At 42.0% G+C, this 17,872-nt stretch overlaps 1 protein-coding gene across 2 annotated transcripts in view; it reads left to right on the forward strand.

Annotated features, from left to right (window-relative positions):
* Window positions 1–17,872, forward strand: part of txndc16 (thioredoxin domain containing 16) — a 53,175-nt gene that overhangs the window by 27,714 nt on the left and 7,589 nt on the right. For both annotated transcript variants that reach the window (XM_029729355.1, XM_029729356.1), the window contains exons 17-19: window positions 6,338–6,476; window positions 14,299–14,474; window positions 14,891–15,081. In XM_029729355.1, coding sequence (XP_029585215.1) covers window positions 6,338–6,476; window positions 14,299–14,474; window positions 14,891–15,081 — 506 coding nt within the window. The remainder of the gene's footprint in view (window positions 1–6,337; window positions 6,477–14,298; window positions 14,475–14,890; window positions 15,082–17,872) is intronic.

Raw genomic sequence — 17,872 nt, forward strand, 5'->3', positions numbered from 1 at the left:
GCGCTCTGATCCAGGTGAGGCGACATCGTAAAATGAACGCCTCGGCTAATGACACCCCCGCTTCGGCATCTTGTTCAGGAAACGGTGGGCGAACCCCAACTGACACTCAAACGGTTCAGCAATGTGTTGTGAGCTTACTGTGCCCAGACGAGGAACTTGCACCAGTTGTTGGCCTGGGTGGAGAAAAACAGTGGAGGAACTTCCCCAGCTCCTGGATGGCCTGCTCTGTTTGCCCATTCGACTGTGGGTGGAACCCTGAGGAGAGACTCAGCGACACACCCAACAGGGAGCAGAAGGCTTTCCAATACCGTGTGAAGGACTGGGGCCCACGATCCGAGACAATGTCCTGGGAAAGTCTGTGTAGTCGAAAGACTCCTTCGCTGAGGGCAACTTTGGTAAGGCAATGAAATGGGCTGCCTTGGAGAACCGAACAACGACCACAAGGATAGTGGTAAGCCCTTGGGATGGAGGTAACCCTGTGATAGTCTACGGACAGGTGGGACCAGGGCTGGCTGGGGATGGGCAGAGGTTGGACCAACCCAGCCGGGGCGCTGTTTTGACGACTTGCTTTGGCCACATGTGCAACATAGTCTGTTAGTGGGACCCCCGCCGGGTTAAGGTTCTCGGGTCTGGGCTTGTCGTACCATGGTTTCTATATTCCATAACACGGGAGACACAATGCGGGAGCTGGGGTAGTGGACTCTGAGTCCCTCTACTTGTTAGAGACATCGTGTTGATGGGACAGGGCATCTGCTTTCTGATTCTTGGATCCCGGACGATAGGCTGGAGTTGACCCTGTTAAACAGAGCCCGCCTGGCGAGCATTCACCCTCCTGGCTTCTTGAATGGAGACCAAGTTCTTATGGTCTGTCCAGGACACGAAAGGATGAGGTGCCCCCTTCAACCAGTGTCTCCACCCCTCAAGGGCACACTTGACTGCCAAGAGCTCTGTTGCCCACATCGTCGTTGCATTCCGCTGGCGAGAACCGTTTGGAAAGTGTCCAAGGTGTCCACCTCTACCAAGAAGGGACGAATAGGATCAGGATGAACGAGGATGGGTCCGGAGGTGAAATGTCCCTTGAGCGCCGTGAATGGCCTGTCAGCCTCGGGGGTCCAGCCGAAACGGGTCTGGGACTTGCAGGGTAGGGCTGTGAGAGGCACTGCCACCACACCAAAGGAACTGCTGGAGGCGTCTCAGGACTTGGCGGACTTGCAGGGTGTGTTCCGGAAGGGTCTTGGAGAAGATCAGGATTTCATTGAGGTAAACAAAGACGAACCGATTCAACATATCCCTAAGAGTGTCATTGACTTATGCTTGGAATACTGCCAGTGAGTTAGATCATCTGAATGGCATGACTAAATACTCAGTGGCCAATAGGGGTGTTAAAGGCAGTCTCCCACTCATCTCCCTCCCTGAATCTCACCAGATTGTAAGTGTTGCGGAGGTCCAATTTGGTGAAGAATTCAGCCCCCTCGGTCAGTTCCAAGGCAGCAGACATCGGGTGGGGGGTAACGGTTCTTAATCGTGATCCTGTACAGCCCTCGGTAGTCGACGCAGACCTCCAAACCTGCACCAGCTGGGGATGTTGAGGAGTGAATGAAACCTACCTCCAGCGACTCCTGAATATAATTGTCCATTACTGCAGCTTCAGGGATCGAGAGGGAGTAAAGACGGGCCCGGGGAGGGATGGAGCCGGTAGGAGTTCTATGGTGCAGTCATATGGACAATGAGGGAGGGTGGGTGTCGGCTTGCCTCTTACTGAAGGCCTCCCGGAGGTTGATTTATTCGGGAGGGAGAGCGGAGATGTCTTGGTCTTCAATGGATGATGGGGTCTTAGACATTTAGTCTGGCAGTTCTTACCCCAGTCTAGTAGGTGTCTTGTGGACCAGGAGAGTACAGTCGTGGCCAAAGGTTTTGAGAATGACACACACATACAAACTGAGGCAGCAGACTTAAAATGTATGATGGCAATTTGCATATACTCCAGAATGTTCTGAAGACTGATCAAAGTCCCTCTTTGCCATGCAAACATTTCCACTGCATTTCAGCCCTGCCACAAAAGGACCAGCTGACATCAGCTGATTCTCTCATTAACACAGGTGTGAGTGTTGAAGAGGACAAGGTTGGAGATCACTCTGTCATGCTGATTGAGTTCGATAAACAGACTGGAAGCTTCAAAAGGAGGGTGGTGCTTGGAATCATTGTTCTACCTCTGTCAGCCATGGTTACCTGCAAGGAAACACGTGCCGTCATCATTGCTTTGCACAAAAAGGGCTTCACAGGCAAGGATATTGCTGCCAGTAAGATTGCACCTAAATAAACCATTTATCAGATCATCAAGCACTTCAAGGAGAGCGGTTCAATTGTTGTGAAGAAGGCTTCAGGCGCCCAAGAAATTCCAGGAAGTGCCAGGACCGTCTCCTAAAGTTGATTCAGCTGCAGGATCGGGGCACCACCAGTACAGAGCTTGCTCAGGAATAGCAACAGGCAGGTGTGAGTGCATCTGCACGCACAGTGAGGCGAAGACTGTTGGAGGATGGCCTGGTGTCAAGAAGGGCAGCAAAGAAGCCACTTATCTCCAGGAAAAACATCAGGGACAGACTTCTATTCTGCAAAAGGTACAGGGATTGGACTGCTGAGGGCTGGGGTAAAGAAATTTTCTCTGAATCCCCTTTCTGATTGTTTGGGGCATCCGGAAAAAAGCTTGTCCGGAGAAGACAAGGTGAGCGCTACCATCAGTCCTGTGTCATGCCAACAGTAAAGCATCCTGAGACCATTCATGTGTGGGGTTGCTTCTCAGCCAAGGGAGTGGGCTCACTCACACATTTTCCTAAGAACTCAGCCATGAATAAATAATGGTACCAACACATCCTCCGAGAGCAACTTCTCCCAACCATCCAGGAACAGTTTGGTGATGAACAATGCCTTTTCCAGCATGATGGCGCACCTTGCCATAAGGCAAAAGTGATATCTAAGTGGCTCGGGGAACAAAACGTCGATATTTTGGGTCCATGGCCAGGAAACTCCCCAGACCTTAATCCCATTGAGAACTTGTGGCCAATCCTCAAGATGCGGATGGACAAACAAAAACCCACAAATTCTGACAAACTCCAAGCATTGATTATGCAAGAATGGGCTGCCATCAGTCAGGATTTGGCCCAGAGGTTAATTGACAGCATGCCAGGGCAGATTGCAGAGTTCTTGAAAAAGAAGGGTCAACACTGCAAATATTGACTCTTTGCATCAACTTCATGTAATTGTCAATAAAAGCCTTTGACACTTATGAAATGCTTGTAATTATACTTCAGTATTCCATAGTAACATCTGACAAAAATATCTAAAGACACTATTTGTCATTCTTAACTTTTGGCCACGACTGTACCAACATTTAATTTTCCTTATATTATTTTTAAGATTAGCCTTTGTCGGTAGCCCTGTCCCCTGGTAAACAATGTATGATCGCGAGATGATTATTTTAAAGTCTAATATTGTGGGTAATGGAGTCGCCAATGACTGGAGTTTTCAATTTGTCAGAGCTAATGGGGCGAGGCTTCGGCGGCTCAGACCCCGTAAGCAGGGGTGGGCAACTCCAATCCTCGGGGGCCTGATTTGGTGTCACACTTTCTCTCCAACCTTAGCAAACACAGCTGATTTTAATCAAGTTGCATTCTAAACTGAAGATCATGATTAGGTTATTATTGGAGTCAGGTGTGTTAGCTGGGGCAAAGCTGACACCACTCAGGCCCCCGAAGACTGGAATTGCCCACCCTTGCGCGTAACACAGACTCTGAGAAGGCTGACTGTGGCTAGTTGGTTAGTGGGGGAAACCGGTTGAATGTTTCTATCGACTGAATGAGCGACACCTGTTGAGCATGCCGACCAGCATTTCTTTCCAGAAGTCATGGGAATATTGTCCAGCTGCGGGGACTGTGCAGGGGAATTAACACTAGTACCTGTATTTATTGGTGGCACCAGATGCTGGATCCTTCTTTCCTACACTTAAATTGCCCTTGCCTAATGATTTGTCTGCAGCGGAGCTTGCAACTCCGCTATCCTCACCACAAGGCTATAGTTCTCCTGTATACAGTGCATTCGGAAAGTATTCAGACTCCTTTTTCCACATTTCTTTTTACGTTACAGCCTTATTTTAAAATGGATTAAATAGTTTTTTTCCCCCTCATCAATCTACACACAATACCCCTTTTTTTATTTTTTTCATTTTTTTCTTGCAACTGTAACAAACTGAAATATCAAATTTACATAAGTATTCAGACCCTTTACTCAGTACTTTGTTGAAGCACCTTTGGCAGCGTTCACTGTCTTTGGGTATGATGCTTCAAGCTTGGCACACCTGTATTTGGGGAATTTCTCCCATTTTCTCTGCAGATCCTCTCAAGTTCTCTCAGGTTGGATGAGGAGCGTTGTTGCACAGCTATTTTCAAGTCTCTCCAGAGATGTTCGATCAGGTTCAAGTCCGGGCTCTGGCTGGGCCACTCAAGGACATTTAGACACTTGTCTCGAAGCCACTCCTGCATTATCTTGGCTGTGTGCTTTGGGTCGTTGTCCTGTTGGGTTGAAGATTCACCTTCCAGTCTGAGGTTCTGAGCACTCTGGAGCAGGTTTTCATCAAGGATCTGTATAATTTGTTCTGTTCATCTTTCCCTCGATCCTGACTTGTCTCCCAGTCCCTGCTGCTGAAAAACATCCCCACAGCATGATGCTGCTGTCACCATGCTTCACTGTAGGGATGGTGCCAGGTTTCATCCAGACATTTCCTGGCATTCAGGCTAGAGAGTTCAAACTTGGTTTCATCAGACCAGATCACCTTGTTTCTCATGGTCTGAGAGTATTTAGGTGCCTTTTGGCAAACACCAAGCGGGCTGTCGTGCCTTTCGCTGATGACCGGCTTCTGTCTGGCCACTCTACCATAAAGGCCTGATTTGGTGGAGTGCTGCAGAGATGGTTGTCCTTCTGGAAGATTCTCCCATCTCCACAGAGGAACTGGAGCTCTGTCAGAGTGACCATCGGGTTCTTGGTCATTTCCCTGACCAAGGCCCTTCTTCCCTGATTGCTCAGTTTGGCCGGGCAGCCAGCTCTAGGAAGAGTCGTCTTCCATTTTAAGAATGATGGAGTCCACTGTGTTCTTGGGGACCTTCAATGCTGCATAAATGTTTTGGTACCCTTCCCCAGATCTGTGCCTCAACACAATCTTGTCTTGGAGCTCTACGGACAATTCCTTTGACCTAATGGCTTTGTTTTTGCTCTGACATGCACTGTCAACTGTGGGACCTTTTTATATAGACAAGTGTGTGCCTTTCCAAATCATTCCCAATCAATTGAATTTGAATTTACCACCGGTGGACTCTAATCAAGTTGTAGAAACATCTCAAGGATGATCAATAAAAACAGGATGTACCTGAGCTCAATTTCGAGTCTCATACTAAAGGGTCTGAATGCTTATGTAAAAAAGATATTTAAGTTTTTTTGTTTTTAAATTTGCAAACATTTCTAAAAACCTGTTTTCGCTTTGTTATTATGGGGGTTATTTGTGTGGATTTGCTGAGAAAAAATAAATACATTTTAGAATAAGGCTGTAATGTGGAAAAAGTAAAAGAATCTGAATACTTGCTGAAGGCGCTGTATTACAAGTACAGCGACTGCAATCAGAAGGCATAATGTTACTTAGCTTTAATTTTTAGGCCGGAGTTGGTCCTCCAGATCTATGTCCAGATAAGGCATTGAATTAAAAAGATAAAATGAAGGCCTTGGTAAGTGTCTTAAATACAGAGTTTGATTAAATAAGTTATTCAGAGTTGAAAAGCGAAAAAGTTGAGCAGGTAGCCAAGTCACAGCAAGCGGTACGGAGACAGAACGCGGAAATGCTTTGGGTCACCAGTCAAAAGATCCAACTAGACTGCAGATATCTGATGTCATGACAAAAATGTATGCACTTTGTCTCACTTCGACTCATGGCATTCATACGGCGACTGTGGGAAGAGACTACAATGAATGTAAAATAGATATGCCAACCCCACCAAATATTTATCTGGAATAGGGTGCTTATTTGGGTATAGTCATATATCCTTGGTATTCTAAGGGCCATTGCAAATTTAGGAGGTGTGGGCTCCTCTGGAAATTGCAAAAGATAGCTAACCACATCTCTCTCTGTCTTCTGGAGGGAAGGTACTGTATGTACCAGGAATGGCTTGATGTCAGTACCACAGTGTGTATATTATGTGCGTTTGAGAGAAGCTATCTTTTTTGTTGTTGTAATATAATGAATATTGATGTTCCTTTTGGGAGGGAAAAAGTTATTCTAATGTATTTCTGTTCTCAGGGCTGTGGAGTATTCTGTGATGCTGCCTGCCATTCTGGTGTCACGAGGACCTACCTGCCAAACTGAGGCTCATTCTCTCAACCTCTCCATGCCGGACCAACTGGTCACACACATCCGGAGCGCATTACTGGATACATTTGTAAGTCTGTTTGTATCACAGAAATAGATGATAGAAATAGATGATAGAAATTCCATCCCCCTTAAATAATCCATCAAACATTTGAATGGATATAGGCTTTTTTAACTATTTCAAAAACCTATTCCTTTGTGTGTGTACACATACTGTATGTGCAGACAGAGAAAGCGAGGGGCTATATATGGCCTGATTCAAAGATTTTATTAGTGGAATCAAGTGTGTAGTACTAGTTCAAAAATGTACACCCCTTTGGGTCCCCAGGACCAGTATTTAAGAAACATTGACCTAAAAAAAGAAGGGGTACGCCAGTGTTTTCATTCTAGGGTGTCTGTCTGTCCGTCTATATGTGTGTTCATCTGTACAGCGTCCTTCTAAAATATAATATTTTTGGTCATTTGTAATAATTTGAATAGTTGAACCAGGATGAGTGTAACATCTTCCTCTGAACAAAACAGAAACTGCTCCTGTGTAAATATTTATTTGAAGTCGTATAACGCAATCTGATTTATTTCTATTAGAACCGTAAAAACATTTATTACAATTTGCCACCACATATCCGTAAAAAATAAAAATGTCTCACTACCAGATATGAGACACAAATCACAGAATGTTTTGACACACACACAAACCATTTAAGATTACAAAAGCATTCCCGTTATGGCATCTCATTTACGAGTACTTAACAGAATATTTCCGGCCACCCTACAGTGGTTGCTCAACTAAAGGTTTTGAGATTATGCTGTGAGATTTAGAGGTAATTTGTGGGTTTCTCTCCCTCTATAAACAGAAATAATTCAAAATAAACTGGCTTTATTTACAAATTAGTAAGAATATCTCACCCCATGTTCAAGAATGGCCTTTTTCTCATTCACTTCAGGTTATTTGAAAACAAAATATTGTTTTAAACAAGACATAGAAAGTTGGTTGCAATTTCAGTTTAATCCACCAGAAAAGACAGAACAAATAATACAACAAATATTGTGGTTAAACTCAAATATACTAATTGATAAAAAAAAAAAATTATTAGCTGTACTAGATTTTCCGTTCCTTCTGAAAGCCCTAATCTGCTCACTTAAATGAATAGAAGTCCTGGTCTTGGTGCTACAGTATGTTGTTACAGCATAATCAAAGTGAGGACAATTGGCGGTCTGCTTGTATACTTATGGCCTATTGTAAGATAAATCACACCTTTCCAGTACTCCTCACCCCGGCCCCAACTCCACCCTTAACACAGTTACCATTCAAAAGTGAGCTGTTTATTGAAAAAAAAAATGACATTGCGACCAAAGAGAACAGACATGGTTTTCATCAAACCAGCTTCTTTCTATGGTACTACCCGTTCCAGGGTTAGGAGCGTACCACCAGAGGAAATGAGCTGGTGCTGAGAGGATCACCAAAACTAAAGGTATTTTGGTTTCAGTGCATTTTCTTAATAAAAAATGTATATAGCCTATCATTGTGTAGGCATACTGTGTAATAAAATAGTTTAAATTAAGGTTAAATTTAAAAAATAAAAATAGTTGTGTACTAAAAACGTGAATGTTTTTGCAGAGCATACAACCATCCATGGAGAAAAGTGGACAAAGGGCTGGACAACAGGCCGCATCGGAAAAACACATGGTTGCCAAGAAAGCGGTTAGTTTTGCTAGATTCTTAAAATGTGTGCACAGCATTTGTGTTGGAGTCACTTAATTCTTAATTGATCTACCGTTTCTATCATAGGCCACTGTAATCGATGGGGGCTCAGGGCGGTACCATTCTGCTCATCTGATGAAGGTTCACATGGATCAGATTCAAACTTTGAAGAACAAGATAAAGTCATTGAAGGCACACCAGCAGAAAGAGAAACATTATCTGAGGGCAGAGATACGGGTGACAGCTGATGCATTGGTCCAGAGCCAGGCGGTGAATGACACAGTTGAAGAGGGCGAGGAACGAGATGGAGTCACAATCCATGACAGGCACACCTGTGAGCTCTGGAACTCCACCTCCGACAGGCAGACTCAACATACACTACCGTTCAAATGTTTGGGGTCACTTAGAAATGTTCTTGTTTTTGAAAGAAAAGCACTTTTTTTGTCCTTTATTAAAATAGCATCAAATTGAACAGAAATTCTGTGTAGACATTTTAATGTTGAAAATTACTTTTGTTACTGGAAACAGCTGATTAAAAAAAACAAAAAAAAACAATGGAATATCTACATAGGCGTACAGAGGACCATTATCAGCAACCATCACTCCTATGTTCCAATGGCACGTTGTGTTAGCTAATCCAAGTTTATCATTTTAAAAGGCTAATTGATCATTAGAAAACCCTTTTGAAATGTTAGCACAGCTGAAAACTGTTCTGAAGCAATAAAACTGGCCTTTAGACTAGTTGAGTATCTGGAGCATCAGCATTTGTGGGTTCGATTACAGGCTCAAAATGGCCACAAACAAAGAACTTTCTTCTGAAACTCGTTAGTCTATTCTTGTTCTGAGAAAAGAAGGCTATTCCATGTGAGAAATTGCTAAGATACTGAAGATCTTGTACAATGCTGTGTACTACTCCCTTCACAGAACAGCGCAAACTGGCTCTAACTAGAATAGAAAGAGGAGTGGGATGCCCCGCAAAAGGACAAGTACATTAGTACTCCTCAACTGGTAGCTTCATTAAATAGTACCTGCAAAACACCAGTCTCAACATGAAGAGGCAACTCTGGGATGCTGGGCTTCTAGGCAGAGTTCCTCTGTCCAGTGTCTGTTCTTTTAGCCATCTTAATCTTTTTATTTTTATTGGCCAGTCTGAGATATGGCTTTTTCTTCAACTCAGGCTAGAAGGCCAGCATCCCAGAGTCGCCTCTTCATACAAAAATTCTAACTTTTGAAAATAAATAATGAAAAATAAAACACTAATACAGTATATCTTGATTAGGTCAGTATTCAACCCCCTGAGTCAATACATGGGGAATCACCCTTTTCAGCGATTACAGCTGTGAGTCTTTCTGGGTAAGTCTCGGAGCTTTGCACACCTGGATTGTACAATATTTGCACATTTATTCTGAAGATTCTTCAAGCTCTGCAAGTTGGTTGTTGATCATTGCTAGACAGCCATTTTCAAGTCGATTTAATTCAGAACTGTAACTAGGCCACTCAGGAACATTCAATGTTGTCTTGGTAAGCAACTTCAGTGTATGTTTGACCTTTGTTTTTTAGGTTATCAACCTGCTGAAAGGTGAATTTGTCTCCGTGTCTGTTGGAAAGCAGACTGAAGCACATTTTCCTCTAGGATTTTGCCTGTGCTTAGCTCTATTCTGTTTCTTTTTTATCATAAACTCCGTAGTCCTTACTGATGACAAGCATACCCATAACATGATGCAGCCATGATCATGCTTGAAAATATGGCGTTTTATTCAGTATTGGATTTGCCCCAAACATAATGCTTTGTATTCAGGACATAAAGTTCAATTTCTTTGCGGTTTTACTTTAGTGCCTTATTGCAAATTGGATGCATGTTTTGGAATATTTTTATTCTGTACAGGCTTACTTTTCACGCTATCATTTAGGTTAGTATTGTGGCATAACCACAATGTTGTTGATCCATCCTCTGTTTTCTCTTAACACAGCCATGAAACTCTGCAACTGTTTTAAAGTTACCGTTGGCCTCATGGTGAAATCTCTGAGTGGTTTCCTTCCTCTCTGGCAACTGAGTTAGGAAGGATGCCAGCATCTTTGTAGTGACTGGGTGTATTGATACACCATCCAAAGTGTAATTAATAACTTCACCATGCTCAAAGGGATATTCAATGTCTGCTTTTATTAAAACAATTAATTACGAGGCATTGGAAAACCTTGTTGGTCTTTTGTGGTTGAAAATCACTGCTCAACTGAGGGATCTTACAGATAATTGTATGTGTGGGTTACTGAGATGAGTTAGTCATTCAAAAACCATGTTAACTTGTGACTTGTTAAGCAAATTTTTACTCCTGAACTTATTAAAATAAAGGGGTTGAGTACTTATTGACTCAAGACATTTCAGCTTTTCAATTTGTATTAATTAGTCAAATTAATTCCACTTTGACATTATGGGGGTATTGTGTGTAGACGGTGACAAATCTAACTTTAATCAGTCTTGAATTCGGGCTGTAAAACAACATTTTTGAAAAAGTCAAGGGGTGTGACTACTTACTGAAGGCAGTGTAAGTGAATTTGTCCAAATACTTATGACTTCTTCAAATGGGGGGGAATAGATACAAATGCTTTTAATTTCATTTCTAAATCGCAAAACATGTATGAAATACCCTCATAAATGCTGACTTCTGTACTGCCGCTTAATATGAAACATTCTGGAGTATAGCCAAATAAAACATTTTAGCTTCACTGTCCAAATACGTATGAAGTAGTGTATTTCGTAGTGTAATAGAGTATGTTCAAATGGAGACAAGCGTTGTAGTGATGAGCTCCTCTACTTTGTTTTTGTGTTACTTTTTTTTGTTTTTTTTTTTACCCCAATTTGGTAGTTCAGTCTTGTCCCATCGCTGCAACAGCTGTACGGACTGAGGAGAGGCGTGCGTCCTCCAAAACACGACCCTGCCAAGCCGCATTGCATCTTGACACACTGCTCGCTTAACCCGGAAGCCAACCGCACCAATGTGTCGGAGGAAACACTGTGCCTGGCCCGCCACGAGTCGCTAGAGTGCGATGGAACAAGGACATTCAGGCTGGCCAAACCCTCCGCTAACCCAGATGACGCTGGGCCAATTGTGTGCTGCCTCATGGGTCTCCCGGTTGTAGCTGGCTACGACACAGCCTGGGATCGAACCCAGGTCTGTAGTGACGCCTCAAGCACTGCGATGCAGTGCCTTCGACCTCTGTGCCACTCGGGAGGCCGTTCCTCTACTTTTCATAGGTTGTCAATTTTATAAATGCGTATTTCAGAATTTCCTAATGGAATATTCTTAATTGTTTTAATTATTGTTCTCGTACTTTGAGTGTTAATCAGATATAGAGTGCTTTGCTCTTGGATTTCTTCACATGATATTGTCTTACATAGTGTGTTTTAAAATGTATTTAATACATTTTAAGTCAAAATGCACTGTCGAGGTGGACAATTTTTTTTCAACATTTGTTAAAGATTCATAGAAATTAAATAACTAAAATATAGTTGTTGCATAAGTATTCAGCTCCCTTAGTCAATACATGTTAGAAACACCTTTGGCAGCGACTACAGCTGTATCTTGGGTAAGTCTGAATGCGTTACACACCTGGATTATGCAATATTAGCTTTTTTTTTAAGCTCTCTGAAGATGTTGGATTGTGGCTTGATGGCAATTTTCAAGTCTTGCCATTTTCAAGCAGATTTAAGTCAAAACTAACTTGGAAAATGCAATGTCTTCTTTCCAGTGGTGGAAAAAGTTCTCAATTGTTATACTTGAGTAAAAGTGAGTCACCCAGTAAAATAGTACTTGAGTAAAAGTATTTGGTTTTAAATGTACTTAAGTATTGTTTTCAGAGTACAAACTCAACGGACACTAAGAAAGCTTTAAACCAAGTTTATTCTGCCCAGAGGGTCAATACAGCTGCATTAGACAAAAACATGGTTTTACCCGTGGTAGTATACATACCCCACTTTGGGTGGAGTCTCCTCCTTATCACTAAACATTGCATCATTATTGCAGCGAGCTGAGTGATATGAGCATTACACGGTTCCTCCCCTTATCAGTACTGCTACATGTGATTGTTTTCCCTGCACTCAGCCCTTCCCAAGCTTACTGATGGCTCTCCTCATGTCTCTATTATACCTAATGATTAATAATATATAAAGCTCAGAAACCAAACCTATCAGTATCAAAAGTAAATGTAATTGATAAAATATACTTAAGTAGTAAATCATTACAAATTCCTTATCTTAAGCAAACCAGACACCACAATTTTATTTTCGCATAGCCAGGGGCATACTCCGATATCATTTAAAAATGAAGCATTTGTGTTTATTGAGTATGTCAGATCAGAGATGTTCCCTTGATAAGTGTGTGAATTGGACCACTTTCCTGTCCTGCTAAGCATTCAAAATGTAACGAGTACTTTTGGGTTTCAGGGGAAATGTATGGAGTAAAAAGTACATTACATTCTTTAGGAATGTAGTGAAGTAAAAGTTGTCAAATATAAATTAAGTACAGATACAAAACAAAAATAAACTTTTGAATTTTTACTTAAGTACTTTACACCATTGCTTCTTGGTAAAAAATTCCAGTGTAGGTTTGGCCTTCTGTTCTGGGTTATTGTCTGGCTGAAAGGTGAATTCCTCTCCCAGTGTCTAGTGTAAAGGACACTGAAGCAAGTTTTCCTCTAGGATTTTGCCTTTGCTTAGCGCCAATCCTGTTTCTTTTTATCCTGGAAAAACTTCCCAGTATATGCTGATGTCAAGAATACCCATCCCATGATGCAGCCACCACCGTGCTTGAAAATAAGGCTGCAGTTACTCAGTGATGTGTTGTGTTGGATTTGCCCCAACCTTAAGGCTTTGCACGCTGCCACGGTCGCCAGGTGTACAGTGTTTCCTCCGACACGTTGGTACAGCTGGCTTCCGGGTTAAGTGGGCATTGTGTCTTGAAGCAGTGCAGCTTGGTTGGGTTGTGTTTCGGAGGATGCACGGCTCTCGACCTTCGGCTCTCCCTTAGTCCGTACGGGAGTTGCAGCGATGAGACAAGACTGTAACTACCAATTGGATACCATAAAATTGGGGAGTTAAAGGGAGTAAAAAAAAAAGGTGATATTCAATGTCTGATTTGTTATTGTTTCCCATCTACCAATGGCTGACCTTCTTTGAGGCTTTCGAAATGCTCTCTTAGTCGTTCAAAAATCATTTCAACCCCTATTATTTTCCATGTGATTTAAGCCAAAATTTAGGCTTGCCTAAACAAAGGAGCTGAATACTTGTGCAACGGCTAATATATATATATATATGTGTGTGTGTGTGTACAGTTGAAGTCAGAAGTTTACATACACTTAGGTTGGTGTCATTAAAACTCGATTTTCAACCATTCCACAAATTTCTTGTTAACAAACTAGTTTTGGCAAGTCCGTTAGGACATCTACTTTGTGCATGACACAAGTCATTTTTCCAACAATTGTTTACAGACAGATTATTTCACTTAATCACAATTCCAGTGGGTCAGAAGTTTACATACACTTAGTTGACTGTGCCTTTAAACAGCTTGGAAAATTTCAGAAAATGATGTCATGGCTTTAGAAGCTTCTGATTGACATCATTTGAGTCAATTGGAGGTGTATCTGTGGATGTATTTCAAGGCCTTCCTTCAAACTCAGTGCCTGTTTGCTTTACATGGGAAAATCAAAAGAAATCAGCCAAGACCTCAGGGAAAAAATGGTAGACCTCCACAAGTCTGGTTTATCCTTGGGAGCAATTTCCAAACACCTGAAGGTACCACGTTCATCTGCACAAACAATAGTACGCAAGTATAAACACCATGGGACCACACAGTCGTCATACCACTCAGGAAGGACCTAAGACAGAGAATTTTTACTAGGAATAAATGTCAGGAATTGTGAAAAACTGAGTTTAAATGTATTTGGCTAAGGTGTATGTATACTTCCGACTTCAATTGTATGTGTGTGTGATTATATTTTTATTCATCTTTAAAAATGTTCAAATTTTCCTTCCACTTTGACAGAGTATTTTGTGTAGATTGTGGACAAAAGAATGACACATCAATTTTAATCCCACTTTCTAACAAAATAAAATCCAAGGAGTATGAATGAATACTTTTGCAACACACTGTATTTATCATTGATCACCTTTTTTCGCTCTCTGTTCCCCTTCCAGCCGGAATTGACAGTGGAGAACCTGCCCCTGTATCTGGAGCTAAAAAAACAACTTCTGCTGCTGTTTGTGGGAGACGAGGAGAGCGGGAGGAAAGGGAACAAGAGAGTATTGGAGGATATGAGGAGTCTGCTGAACACAGGATTGCCTAACCCCTACCTGCCCTGCTGGATCCACCTGTATGTACCGGAGTATTACGTGTCCCACGTCAATGAAGGGTTACAGTAGGTTTCAGAGTGTCGGGAACACAAAGTTTAGGGCAAGGCAGCCATAGCCCAATTATGTGACTGAAAGGTTTAGTTCTAGTGTCATTAGCATTAAATGTTCGTCATTGTCTCTATCTTGTCGTCCACTTGGGAGGAACATTTCAATATACTGTTTCAAGGCAAAGTATGATTCAGAATTGGGGTTTTATAACTCCATTGTCTTTTCAACTCTGTTATTTTCTGCCAATGACCCACTATTTTCAACAGGGATTGTGTTTTACTTTTATCTTTGAATTGAATCTCAGCTCATTGACTGAGTCATGGTTGGATGGAAAAACCAGTGAATGCAGGGTGTATTTTGGTGTTGAGGGGTATCTTGTGTGTTCCAGGGGTCGTACCCCTGCAGGTAAGGCTGTCCTGGAGGCATACCTGGGTTTCCTGCCCCTGCTCCCTGCCCTGGTGGTCTCCCAGCTGGCCACAGGAGGAGAGGTCTTCCACTACCCCACTGGCAGACCCCTAATGGTACAGCCCATTCTGCAGTGGCTGCAGAGAGTGGAGGATGGTGAAGAACCACCTGCAGGTATGGGGGGGGTGGTGTTAACTTCTATGGGCTAGCGTCCCACCTGCGGGACACAGCCAGTGAAATATCAGGGCGGAAAATTCAAAAACAACAAAATGTCATAATTCAACTTTCTCAAACATACGACTATTTTACACCATTTTAAAGATACACTTCTCGTTAATCTAACCACATTGTCCGATTTCAAAAAGGCTTTACAGCGAAAGCAAAACATTAGATTGTTAGGAGAGTACATAGACAAAAATAATCACACAGCCATTTTCCAAGCAAGGACATGCGTCAATAAAACCCAAAACACAGCGAAATGAAGCACTAACCTTTGACGATCTTCATCAGATGACACTCCTAGGACATTATGTTATACAATACATGTATGTTTTGTTCGATAAAGTTCATATTTATATCCGAAAACAGCATTTTACATTGGCGCGTGATATTCAGAAATCGTATTCCCACCAAAACGTCCGGTGAATGTGCACATCAATTTACAAAAATACTCATCATAAACGTTGACAAAATACATAACAATTATTTTAAGAATTATAGATATACTACTCCTTTATGCAACCGCTGTGTCAGATTTTAAAATAGCTTTACTGAGAAAGCACATTTTTCAATATTCTGAGTACATAGCTCAGCCATCACGGCGAGCTATTCAGACACCCGCCAAATTCGGGGCAACCTAAACTCAGAATTGGTATTAGAAATATTGTATTACCTTTGTTGATCTTCGTCAGAATGCACTCCCAGGACTGCTACTTCCACAAGAAATGTTGTTTTTGTTCCAAATAATCCATATTTATGTCCAAATACCTCCGTTTTGTTCGTGCGTACAGATCACTTATCCAAAGGCATAACGCGCGAGCGCGGAACGAGAGACAAAGTCAAAATGTTCCATTACTGTACTTAGAAGCATGTCAAAAATCAATCTTTATGGTATTTTTAACGTAAAATTGCGATAATATTCCAACCGGACAATAGCATATTCATTCAAGAAGAAAAATAAGGAGGGTCGCGGGACCGAGCATATCCAATCCCTTTGTTGCCAGGCAGACCACTCAGTAACTGAGCTCCTATTATCTGCCCAGTGACAGGAGAAGGCTCAAACCACTTTCTGAAGGCTTTAGACAGCCAATGGAAGCCTTAGGATGTGCAACGTCACCCCACAGACACTGTAGCTTCGATAGAGAATCAAAAGAACTACTACAATTCTGACTTTTTACTTCCTGCTTGGATTTTTCTCAGGTTTTTGCCTGCCATATGAGTTCTGTTATACTCACAGACACCATTCAAACAGTTTTAGAAACTTCAGAGTGTTTTCTATCCAAATCTACTAATAATATGCATATTCTAGTTTCTGGGCCAGAGTAGTAACCTGTTTAAATTGGGTACGTTTTTTATCCGGCCGTGAAAATACTGCCCCCTAGCCCAGACAGGTTAAAGTACTTGGTTAGTCCAGTGTCTCCTTGATTTACACTGGCAGTGACCAAAATGACCACAGTTAGAAATAAGTTTATCAGCAAAGAACAGTTAAATTAACAAGAAAAATAACTTTCAACTTGTACTTTGCATCCCCCTATGGAAGTGCACTCTATGATGAATGACGAATGCTGCATTTGCACCTGCAGTTTTTGGCCTTTAAGGGGCCTGTTGCCATGGCTGCAAGTTGAAGGCTCTGACTACCAGCTCCTATTTGCACGTTCCCAACATCAGTTAATTCATTCACCACTGCCTCTGTCCATATGTATTACTTGTGTATAGAAGTATACACAAGTAATACATAGTATACTTGTGTACTATGTATACACAAGTAATACACAAGTGGCTCAGTTGGTAGAGCATGGTGTTTGCAACGCCAGCATGGTGTGTGCAACGCCAGGGTTGTGGGTTCGATTCCCACGGGGGGCCAGTACAAAATTATATATTTTTTTTAAATGCATGAAATGTATGTATTCACTACTGTAAGTCGCTCTGGATAAGAGCGTCTGCTAAATGACTAAAATGTAAATGTAAAAATGTGCTACATATGCAAATGTAGGAATTTCTGGTTGTGTTGAGATGAGATGGTACTTTGTCTTCATGCACAGAAATGTGCATTGCATCACATGCTCCACGTCTCACACATACATCTATGTAATCATGTCAACGCAACCTATTAATCAACATAATCACATACATTTCCCATTTTCTACTGTATGGGTCAGTGAATAATGGAGTAGGCCAATCTTATGGTCTTTTTCCTGATTGTGTCATTCAAGCCATTCTGTGTACGTACTGTATGTGCTTTTTTGTCAATTGAGACTTTACAGACTCTTGGCAATCTCAGGTGGCTGTGTCCTGTCTGGGTATTGTACCACACAGCTCCATCTGTCACCACCATTCATGAGATCACCACCTCTATTTATTCATTCATTCAAACCTCTTTCTCCAGTGCCTTTTTGAGCTAATCCAATCGCTATTGTTTTGTGGGCGGATTAGTATTGTATATGTGTGTGACAGACTGATGCCTTGCTGGTTTCTACCCAAAATGCACACTCATCGACAAACCTCCAAGGACTAGGCGTCAGGTTTTTCTTTGTTATTCCACTTCTAGTGACACAGAGGGAGCTGAAATGAAGTACAGTAGAGGAAGAAGGAGGGTGTTTTCCTGAGACGCTTCCAATCCACTTCCTCTGTCTCTGGAGGGAACTGTATCTCTTAATTGTGTCTGATGGTTGCCAGTTATAGTCCTGAGTCATCATACAGCACTCACCATAGATTGAGGTTCTTTTCAGGCTAATGCTCCCTCTTT

Source organism: Salmo trutta, chromosome 33, assembly GCF_901001165.1.
Source record: "Salmo trutta chromosome 33, fSalTru1.1, whole genome shotgun sequence".
NCBI classification, from domain to species: domain Eukaryota; kingdom Metazoa; phylum Chordata; class Actinopteri; order Salmoniformes; family Salmonidae; genus Salmo; species Salmo trutta.